At 35.3% G+C, this 11,448-nt stretch overlaps 2 protein-coding genes across 4 annotated transcripts; one reads left to right on the forward strand and one right to left on the reverse strand.

The window, feature by feature from the left end:
* Positions 6,020-9,390, forward strand: LOC109356597 (APO protein 3, mitochondrial-like). 3 transcript variants are annotated; one of them, XM_019599996.1, is made up of 4 exons: positions 6,020-6,208; positions 7,168-7,641; positions 7,803-8,233; positions 8,347-9,390. In XM_019599996.1, exons 2-4 carry the CDS (start codon positions 7,268-7,270, stop codon positions 8,754-8,756), a joined length of 1,215 nt encoding a protein of 404 aa, XP_019455541.1. In that variant the 5' UTR covers positions 6,020-6,208; positions 7,168-7,267; the 3' UTR covers positions 8,757-9,390. The 3 variants fall into 3 exon arrangements, with proteins under 3 accessions (XP_019455541.1, XP_019455543.1, XP_019455542.1); XM_019599998.1 differs by having other exon boundaries at positions 7,240-7,641; XM_019599997.1 differs by lacking the exon at positions 6,020-6,208 and adding an exon at positions 7,118-7,167 and having other exon boundaries at positions 7,202-7,641.
* Positions 9,535-11,318, reverse strand: LOC109356596 (UDP-glycosyltransferase 13-like). Its single transcript, XM_019599995.1, has one exon. It carries the CDS (start codon positions 11,140-11,142, stop codon positions 9,697-9,699), a length of 1,446 nt encoding a protein of 481 aa, XP_019455540.1. The 5' UTR covers positions 11,143-11,318; the 3' UTR covers positions 9,535-9,696.

An 11,448-nucleotide genomic window follows, 5' to 3' on the forward strand; every position in this document is an offset into this window, starting at 1 on the left:
GTAATCTTCATTTTCTTATTTTTGGTGATGTTGGTGTCTTCATCAAAATATTGTCAAGGTCAGGAGCAAAGATCTTCTTCACAATCTCCCCCTTTTTGATGATGACAAACCAATATCTTCTTGACAGTGTAGTTTTCTTGAGAGCAACAGTTTGACTTGAGTATGCTCCCCCTATTTTGTATGTTCCCCATTTCTTTTGAAGTAATGTGCTTGAAATAATTTTACAAAAAAATACACTTCCTCCAACTTTTCTCCCCCTTTTGACTTCATCAAAAAGTAGAAAAGTAAAGAGATTCTAGCACAATATATATAACATACATATACTTATATAATCAAGATATATCAATTTGATATCATATACTCATGTATGGATCAAGATATAGATAAGCAAGTATTGCAGTGCATAAATAAGATGTTTCAAACATGTATCCATGAATGGAACAATAAAGCACAAAACATCATAAAGTAATTTGTCTAGGAATATACAACAATAACTTAAAAATAATAAATAAGCAGAATTAAAAATTTGTCCGAATTTTGAAAATAATACAACCATAAAATCCTAACAACAGATATTCTAAGACTCAGGCTCTGAATTGTCTTCATTAATATCCATGATATCCATCCTAAAGGAGAGGCAATGAAGTTCATATTGGATTTGTTGATTCTGAGAGTCGAGAGCATCCATCCGGTTAGTGATGTAGCCTCGGAGAGAAAATAACCCATCCATAATCATTTGGTTCATAGGCATGGCAGTAGATGAGGACGATTGAGCATGAAACTCGGACGATTGTGGTTCAAGAGGATTAGGAGGTTCAGGTTCAGATGGATCAACATCAACAATCGGTTTATCGGTTCTATGTTTATAGGTGCGGGTTCGAGGGTCTTGGGTGAAACCCATTTTGTGGATCACTTCCACATCAATTTGGCTTTCTCGAAGATTCAGAGGCACCTTTGTTTCACTATTTGTAGAAACACCGAAATGTTGAAGAATGTTGGTTATGAAGATTGCATATGGCAAAGGACTTTGAGTACCTCTAACAGTCCACATTTGTCTCATTATCATTAGAGCCCAATTGATCTTGATGTTAAACTTTAAAGCATACATCAATTGGAGTTCTATGTCACTTATTTGAGAATGATTTGAAAATTTTGGTAAGATGACATAGCTCAAAAAATAATGAAGCAAACGGTCCTCAAGCTTGAGATATCCAACAGATAGGATGTCTCGGTTTTTGACGGTCTTGCCAAAACCCTGTTGTTTACGTATTTCTATTTCTCTTTTTGAAAGTCTACATAAAGAATGATAAAAATCATTCTGATCATAATTATCCCATTCACACACAAGGCCGTAATCCATTATGCTAACTTGAGAGGGTATGTTACATAACAATGAACTAAAGGTTTTAAGATCCAAAACAATGTTTTTTCCTTTGACATAGGAAGTAAGACGATTTTTCTGAAAGTTCAAGTTACAGTAAAATACTCGCATAAGTTATGGATAAATTTCATTTGTCTCACAACAAAAATCAAAAAGGTTTTGTTGACGCAAAAAATAAGGGAAAAGAAAATCTTCGAACTCAAAATTTCCAACATTACCAAATTTTGGAGTGAAAATGATGCGTCAATGAAAGTTTTCTTCAAACACTTTGTGTTGTTCCTCATTATCTAGAAGCCCTGCCAAATCCAGAGGGTTGGACTCCATAGAAGTAGTTCCTTGCCTCTTTTGAGTCATGGAGGTGCACTGCTTCTTGATTTTTGAAGAGGAAGCCATGGATTTTCGGTTTTGAAGGTTTAGGTTTTGATGTTTTGGAGATTTTGGTATTTTTTATTTAGGTTACTAAACATGAAAATGAAGGTTTTGAAGTGTTTAGGAGTGAAAATGTGATAAGAATAGACATAAAAATTACTTAAAACAGATCAAAAACGAAGATTTTAGATTTTGAGAGGGTTGAGCAAGATAGAGCACAAGTTGAGTGAGGAAGATGAGTTTGAAAAAGTTTAAAAATGCAGAAAATATATATATAACAACACAGAGTAATCGATTACTCACTTTGAGTAATCGGTTACTCAAATTAAAAAATTTAAAATTTTCAAACAACAACTGAGAGTAATCGATTACTCACTTTGGGTAATCACTTACTGAAATACGCTATTCCACCCAGTAATCGGTTACTCTCCAGTGCAATCGATTACTGACCCCATAAAAACTTACTTTTAGACAAAATTAAGCTATGAAAATGATTTTTAACCCAAAAATTGAGATTTTTAAATATTAATAAATACATTTAAGTTCAAGTGGACATGAAATAGATATAATGAAGCATACCTATAAACATATATAGCCATTTAAGTTAAATATGTTTCATCAAGAATGTCTAATTCTCGTCTAATTTTATAGAAAGGTTCTTTTGCCAAATGTTTAGTGAATATATCTGCTAGTTGGTTATGAGTATCAACAAATTCTACAAACACATCCTTCTTTTGGACATGGTCCCAAAGGAAGTGATGTCTTATATCAATGTGTTTGATTCTTGAATGCATAACCAAATTCTTTGTGAATTTTATTGCACTAGTATTGTCACATTTTAGAGGAGTGCAACCCAAATCTAAACCATAATCTCGTAATTGTTGCTTAAGCCACAACACTTGGGTACAACAACTACCTGCTACAATATATTCAGCTTCAGCAGTGCTTAAGACTACACATGCTTGTTTCTTACATGACCAAGAAACTAAACCATTCCCTAAAATATGACAAGTACCACTTGTACTTTTCCTCTCAGTTTTGCATCCTGCAAAATCTAAATCTGCATATCCAACCAAGTCACATATACTTTCTTTTGGATACCACAGACCAACATTAGTTGTGCCTTAAAGATATTTCATGATTCTCTTAACAACAACTAAGTGTGATTCTTTTGTTTTGGATTGATAGCAAGCATACAAACACACACTAAACCTGATATCAGGTCTAGTGATAGTCAAGTATAAAAGAGATCCAATCATACATCGATACTTTGATATCTCGATGGATTTTCCTGCTTCATCCGTATCGATGTAAGTTCCAGATCCCATAAGAGTAGCTATTTGCTTGCATCTATCCATGTCAATTTTTTTAGCAAATCTTTGCAGTATTTGGATTGACTTACAAAAATGTCATTGTCAAGTTGTTTGATTTGTAATCCAAGGAACTAATTTAACTTCCCCATCATAGACATTTCAAACTTTTCTTGCATCATATTGCCAAAATCACTATATAACAAATCATTAGTAGAACCGAAAATAATATCATCTACATAAATTTGAACAAGTAGAGTTTGATGATTTACTTTCTTTATGAAGAGATTAGTGTTGACCTTTCCTTTGTTGAAACCTTTTTCAAGTAGAAATTTAGTTAGACGATCATACCATGCACGAGAAGCTTGCTTTAAGCCATAGAGAGTTTTCTTTAATTTGTAAACATAAGAAGGATGTTTGTAATCTTCAAAACCAGGAGGTTATTCAACAAACACTTCTTCTTGAATGTAGCTGTTGAGGAAAACATTCTTTACATCCATTTTATATAACTGAAAATTCAAAGAGCAAGCATATGCAAGTAATAGCCTAATAGCTTCAAGTCTAGCAACCGGAGCAAAAGTTTCATCAAAATCGATACATTCTTCCTGGTTATATCCTTGGGCTACTAGTCTAGCTTTATTTCTAACTATAATACCATTTTTATTAGATTTATTTCTAAATACCCACCGAGTTCCAATAGCATGCCTATTTTTAGGTCTAGGAACAAGTTCCCAAACTTCGAGGGGGGAGGTGAATTAGTTGACTAGAAATTATGACCACTTTTTCTGCAAAATGAAGAGTTAAAGTGCAGCGGATAATATTGTAGAAAATAAACAAGAATAAATCAAAGAGGTAAGGGAGAAGAGAGTACACTAGGATTTTATACTGGTTCATCTTCTTGTCCACCGAAGGCTACGTCTAGTACTCTTGCACCAAAAGAGATTTTCCACTAAATATTATGAGTTGTAATTATAATATCTCACCCTAAGATCTCTATGTATCTTACAAACTCACTAATACTTATCGCATTGGAAAACACCTTTCCAAGTAACTCTATCCCCTTTCTATTCACACCCCGTGAAAGAAAGTTATTACAATGAATGAAGAATTTACTTTATCCCCTTTCTATTCACACCTCGTGATAGAAAGTAATTACAATGAATGAAGAATTTGAATGATGGCTTGGATCGCCTTTACAAGTATAAAATATAATAACACTTGCAATCCAATCAACTCTTTTGTATACTTAGTAAATAATGCTCTTTAAGTTTTACAAAACTTTAAAACACTTTACTTCAACAACTAAAAAAAATAGCTTTGAAAGTTTGAGTTCAAGTTGCTAGAAGTGCAGAAAACTATTTCAGAAAAGTGTAGGAAAGTTATGAGAAAAGTGTGAAAGCATTATGAAAGAGTTGTTTTCATTGTGAGTTCTAAAGCCTTTAAATATGTTTTCCAATCAGTCATTGTACCATTATGAAAGAGTAGGAATTGTTTGGAATGAAGGCATTTCGTTTGGGATGAAAACCCTTGAGTTTCAAATCTGAAAAACTAATGTAACAGCTCTCAGTAACCGATTACAGCAAGTGAGTAATCGGTTATCCAAACGTGACATTTTGAAAAATTACATTGAGTAATCGGTTACTCACTTGAGTAATCGGTTACTCAAACTTTCTGTCCAAAAGTGAATTAAAATTCACTTAGAGTAATCGGTTACTCAAATTTGAGTAATCGGTTACTCCAATTTAAATATTGTTGGATAATTAATTCTCACTCATGTAACTTGTTACTCAAATTTCAGTAACTTGTTACACAATATTTTGAGAAATGTTTTCATTTAAAACTTGAAGTGTTTCAATTCCTTTTAAAATATTTTAAGCATTACTACTTTAGTATATTAAAGAGTATAGGATAAAAGTACATATTTAGACTTAGACTAATTGTCTTAAAGCTTTAATCTTCTTGGTCTTCATAAGTAATCTTCATTTTCTTCTTTTTGGTGATGTTTGTGTCTTTATCAAAACTTTGTCAAGGTCAGGAGCAAAGACGTTCTTCACAATTAGGTCTATGGGTCCATCCACTTATATGTTCTTTAACTCATCCACTTTTGCACAATGTGAGACTTCTTGATTCACATTTGAATACCCAACAATTTAATATGCAAAAGACTCATCTCTTGGATATTAAAGAATATTAGAAGTTCAAATAAGAAATTATAATAACACCAAACCTTTATCCTAGTAAGTGTGTTAAACTATTTAAATAAGAACTACAAACTAAATATCATTTGATACAAAAATCAGTCAAATAGACTAACAAGGGATTTCTCTAAATCATAGCTAATAAATCTTTTGTGGGCTAGATTCACAACTAAACTGTAATCTTGTCTCCCAACCTAAATTTTCAATAAGGATATCCAAGCTGCTAGTGTAAATTTTCCATAAACTATAGTATCAAAACAACACAAATGCATATAACAATTGTACTCCATCAATGTCAGTCATATACTCACAGTATATCATGATTGTATTGTATCGTTTTGAATAGTGTAAACATGGACTAGGCTCCACGACAAACTTAAAATTAAATATTTGGCCCAGCCTAGATTTGTTTGTTCACACCTAAACCTAAAAGAAAAAACTCGCTTTTCATAGTTCTAATGAAAACCACTATTACTTTCTTACTTCACCTATTATAGTTAAATATATATTCAACTTCATACAATACTTATAATTTATTGTATAAAAACACTTTTTTTCACCATGGAAGCAATTTTGTTTTACATAAACCAAACATGGTAAAAAAAAAAATTTAGCAAATTTATTCAAACAAAAAACTAATTATATTACAATATAATCCAAAATTGAAATTGATGAAAATCCAATCACCCTCTAATAATATATATGGGTTTTAGGCCCTAACCCAACAAAACAAAATTCCCGCCTGTAAACTTGGTTCGGCGCTGTTTGTCCATGATATCTGAAACCTTTGTCTTTGTTGGAAAATGAAATAAAGAGTTCCACCGTGCAGCAGTTACTTAAACTTCACTCATCCATTGCGTCCCAATCATAAATTTTTTATCTTTTCTGCACTCAAAAAGCATCAATCACTTATTTTGAAGAAGGAAGGTGCTGTACCTAGTCTCCACAAAGTATGCTTACTTACTTGATTGCTCACAACTTGTTTGATAAAATGCTAGAAAGAGCTGTAGTCACTATATATATGAATGCATGCTAGTTTTGTTTCATTTTATCTTGATTTTTTATATTAGATTTCATTTTTTATGGCTTTTTGGTGTCCTTGCTTACATTGCATTGCATGTGGTTGTACACCTGTTTCTGGGTCTATGGGGTTGAAATGTTTAAACATCTTAAAGCCATGATATCTGAGGAAATTGGTTTGTGTATTTGTTCATTTTCGTGCTTGTTTCAGTATTGGAAGCCGTTACAATTATAGTCATAAGAATTGGTATTAATACCGTAATGGTTATCAAACCGGCCAGGTATTGATATGGCAGTGATATAGTGGTTCAGTCGATGTTTCACTAATTAAACTGTATACCGGTGAAATTAGATATAATTTATTAACATTAATGTTGAAAAATCAATAAAAAACTAATATTTTTTTATTTTCATTAAAAAATTAATTTAAAAAAAAAACCAGCCGGCATTACCGATATGGTTCAATTGAAAACTGGACGGTATGACCGGTTTTAACTTGTATGATTGCATGACCGATATAATTATTGAACCGTACCAGTATTGGGTCCGTTTCACCGGTACGAACCGGTTTTTACAACACTGGTCATAACATAGACAACTCGAAGTCTTGCACTCTTTTTTTCACATTGGAAAGCTAGCACTAAGGCTCTTAATCATATATGTTTCACACTCAAAGTCTTGTTTTCAGTTTTTTCTCAAAGTCAGTGTCTGTTATGCAAGTCTTTCTCTTTGGGCAGTGTTCATTAATCTATGCATATTAGACTCCCGAGCCTAATTATTTTTTCAAGGAGCAGTTTTTAAAATAAAAGAGCTTTCATTTAATTTCATCAAATAAAAAATTGTCATGGCACTTATCTTAATTTTTAATTTTAGTTACCTCTTGTTGCAGTGTCCTCCGAGACTCCAAGCATGTTGTGATACATTATCTTGTATATACAAATTTGTCTAAGAATATTTTTAGCGTAATATGCCTCTTTGGATGAGCAATAATGCTGTCAAGACACTTTCGAACGGCTGGTAAGCTCCTAGAGAAAGTTATACTAGTTCCTGCTGCACAACTCAGTGGTGTAAATACGCATTTCAATGTTTTGCACTCGACTGTGTCCTCTTGCAATGAATTGCCTAAAAAGCTCAACAAGTCTGAGAGGAAACCACTAGTGACAAGTTTTAATGAGCTAAAGCGCCAAGCTAGACTAAAGAAAAAGGAGATACAAAACGTGCATGAGATTATATTAGAGCCTCCTGAAAATGGCCTGTTGGTTCAGCAGTTAGTTCCTATTGCTCGTCAAGTTTATGCTGCCAGATCGGAGCTATTATCCACTGTTTCAACACTTGTCAAGTATACTGCTATCTATACATGCAGGTAACACCACAGACTCACAACTTGTTCTTCATTATGGTTGTTTGAGCTTTTAGCATATTTCATTAGAGGATTACTCAATGCAAAAAATAGCTATCCTAAGTGAATAGTGTAAACATATCTTGTCACTTTGTATATTATTTGAGGTTCTGGATGCTTTGCAGCTTATGTAGAGAAGTTCATGTTGGTCATCCACCACATAAAATTAGAACATGTGATGTTAAAGGAAGTCTGTCAAGCAAGGAACATAGTTGGGTCAAAGGAGGTATTGAACATGTTCTGCCGCTAGTAGAGTCATTTCATCTGTATGACAGAATAGGGAGGGCTGTTTCACATAAAGAAATGCTTAAAGTGGACCGAATTCCCGCAATTGTTGAATTGTGTGTCCAGGCAGGTTTTGACATACCTGAGTACCCAACCAGGCGAAGGACCTTCCCTGTTTACTGTGTCGCTGGTAGGGTAATTGATTTTGAGAAAAGATTTCCAAAAGAAGCTTCTCTTGGCAAAGATATAGATACATGTGGGTTTTGGCATAAGAAAAAGAGATTACATGAAGTCACTAATTCTATGGAGCTGCATTCTGATGATATCCAAGGTTCATGACTACATTTACAAACACTTTTGTCTTCTCCCACACTCTTTCTAAGTGTTAATAGTCACATCTGTCCATTGTCCTTTATTGTTTAATTGATTTTGTCTTCTATGCAGCTATTGCTGTTCGAGGCATGCAAGCTTGGGAGAAAATGTGCTCAGGAGCTTCGAAACTTATGGAGAAGTATGCTGTCCAAACTTGTGGATACTGTCCAGAGGTACAAGTGGGTCCTAAAGGTCATAGAGTACGAAATTGTCAAGCTTACAAACACCAGATGAGGGATGGGCAGCATGCATGGCAGGAGGCTACAATTAATGATTTGGTGCCGCCGGTATATGTCTTTCACGTTCGAGATCAGAAACATGGGGAGCCTTTGGTAAATGAGTTGAAGAAGTACTATGGAATGCTGCCTGCAGTGGTTGAGCTATTTGCACAGGCTGGGGCACCAGTTGGAAAGAGCTTTGCAAGTACAATGAGGGAAGATGTTGTAGTCCCTGAAACGAGTGAGGAAAAGTGGGTTGTTTAATGCTATGGGTTGAATCATGAAAGATTTCCTTTGCATTGAATATCCATTTTGGCACCGGAAGATTCTAAATATGAAATAATGATGTTTATTTTCTCTCAGATAAGCTTGCAAGGATAGAGGATGTGTCTAATGTGGGTAATTAAGATGTAATAGGAAGAAAACATGAACACTGGATTCAACTGTCTTGTTCTGTTGGCAACTTAAAGTTCAGTCTGAATATACCCAATGTATATGCTTTTGATACCAACTGCAGGTCAAAAAACTTGGATTCCTTGAAGAATTGATCTTCAGCTCTCTACCACACTCCATGCTGTAGAAGTGCATACCTTTACCTGCTTTATCCCCTGATATGCGCCTTGTGTGGTTCAAATTTGGAAATTGGGCCTGAACTATTTTTAATGGCTTGGCAGGGAAGATCCTTTGGAATAGGTTGTTTGGGATCTTTGCAAGTCATGAGTCTGCCTTAGGGAATTGCATAGTTTTTGCTTTTGCAAAGAAGCAAAGGTTCTATGCCTCGGCTGTGTTTGGTGCTTTCCTGTATATGACTGGATGGCAACAATAGATTGTTTGATGACTCCATTTTTGGACTTGTTTCTTTGTTATGTACTTATGTTTAATTAATCTGTGTCTGTTATATTTATGGGGGTAGCTTTCCAAAACTGTTTCTTGGGGTCTGGATGAACAAATATGCCTATCTTTTCTTCTTGAGCTTTAAGCATCAGCTGAATAATAAATGAAGCATACTGAAATGTTGTTAATCAGGTATATTCAAATTGTGAACAAGAAAGATGAGACAAGTAGTGATTGCACCATGTAATTATCCATCAGAACAACTACATATCCTTTTATAGTGGTCACAGGAACACATTCATTATTAATGCAAATTGAACATACAAAGAAACTACCTCCCAATTGAACACAACAACACTCTTAATTGTTGTTAAAACTTGTTCCATTTTTCAATGAGCTTCTGAAGAGTAACTTCACCCCGCCCACCAACACTAATGGCCTTCCTAGCAGCTTCTTTAACTTCTGCAGCTTTGATTCTCAGAGATTCATCATTCATCATCTCTCTTATGGCCTCTCCAATTTCCTCTCCTTTCACCACATTTTCACCTTCCCAACCCCAATCCTTATTCCACACACCCCACCCTTTGTTGGACACAACCTCAGCATTTATCTTCTGATCTCCACCTAGAGGCCACCCCATTATTGGGACACCATACCATGCTGCCTCTACTACTGAGTTCCAACCACAATGACTCACAAACCCTCCCACAGCTTCATGATCCAAAATCTCCCTTTGGTCCACCCATTCTTTCACCACCAACCCCCTCTCCTTTATTTTCTCCACAAGCTCAAGCCCCAACAACCCTTCTAACCCTTCTTCCTCTTCTTCCCTATCAACTTTTTTACCCTTTACCACCCACAAAAACATGCTTCCACTTCTCACCAAACCTTCTCCTATCTCTCTCATCTGGTCCCTTCCCATTGCTGTTCTACTTCCAAAGGTAACATACACCACAGACCCTTTAGCCTTATCATCAAGCCACTTCAATGGTGCTCCCCTTTGATCTTCCTTTTCAAACTCACCAGGCACAAAAGGACCAACTGCATAAACTGGTGGTAATTCTTTCACCATCTTGCCACCATTAAGAGCCTCCAGAGACTGTGCTTCCAGTTCTTCAAATGTATTTATCAAAACACCATGCAGTTTTGTGAGCTTAGGACCATCTTCATTAAAAATATTACCAAACAAACTATTAGGGACAAGAAGCATTGGAGGTATTGATGATCTTGGTATGGATGAAACCCCTGGAATCTCAACATCATTAAGTGTAGGTAATGATGCAGAAACAGTAGGGAAGTAGGAGAAGAAAGATAGCATAGTAGCTGAAGAAGTGAACAAGATGTAGTGAGGGACACCAAGTGAGTCAGCAACTGGAAGAAGAGGTGAAATAAGGGTCATGTCATAGACAAAAGAAGACAAGGGTGGTGAAACTGAAGAAAGCAGAGAAGGTAGAAGGTGAGAGGAGCTACGAATGGCTTCAAATCTGAGGAAAAAAGGGTCAGCTTTGGTAGCAGAAGCATCAGAAGGAGGGAGAAGGTGAAAGTGGAGTTGGTTGACTTGAGGGAATGAAGAGTGGAACTTAGAGATTTGGTCTGATTCAGATTTTGAGACTGTGGGATGAGTGGTGATAAGAGTGACATGACAATTGTGGTGGACAAGCATGGCAGCAAGTCTCAGAAATGGTGTGAGATGGCCCATGCCAGCACTTGGCAAGAGAGCTACATGAATAGGAGGAACTTCAGACATGGTTTCTGGTGCAGTTAGATGCTTTCTCCTTTGCCTTTCAGAGGTTTCAAGCTGGTGTTGGTAGTTCATAGATGAGATCTTTAGCTTTAAAGGTCAAAGGAAAGTTGAGATGTTGTTGAGTTGAGTTGAGATGTTGTTGAGTTGAGTTGAGCTGTCAGAGATTTTTTTTCTTTCTTTAATGAGAAGTTCAAGACAAATAGTGAATTGAATAATGATTGATTGCTCTGGCAGTGGTGAGTGGTAGTTGGCAACTTTCTAGGTTTCATTCACCCTGCACTTAATATGTTCTAATCTTATATTCATAAAGAAAATGTACTTTATCATTGACTAAAAATATCACTTAACATTTTTTGTTACATATAAAATTCAGCCACT

Source organism: Lupinus angustifolius, chromosome LG09 (assembly GCF_001865875.1).
Source record: "Lupinus angustifolius cultivar Tanjil chromosome LG09, LupAngTanjil_v1.0, whole genome shotgun sequence".
Taxonomy (NCBI): Eukaryota; Viridiplantae; Streptophyta; class Magnoliopsida; order Fabales; family Fabaceae; genus Lupinus; species Lupinus angustifolius.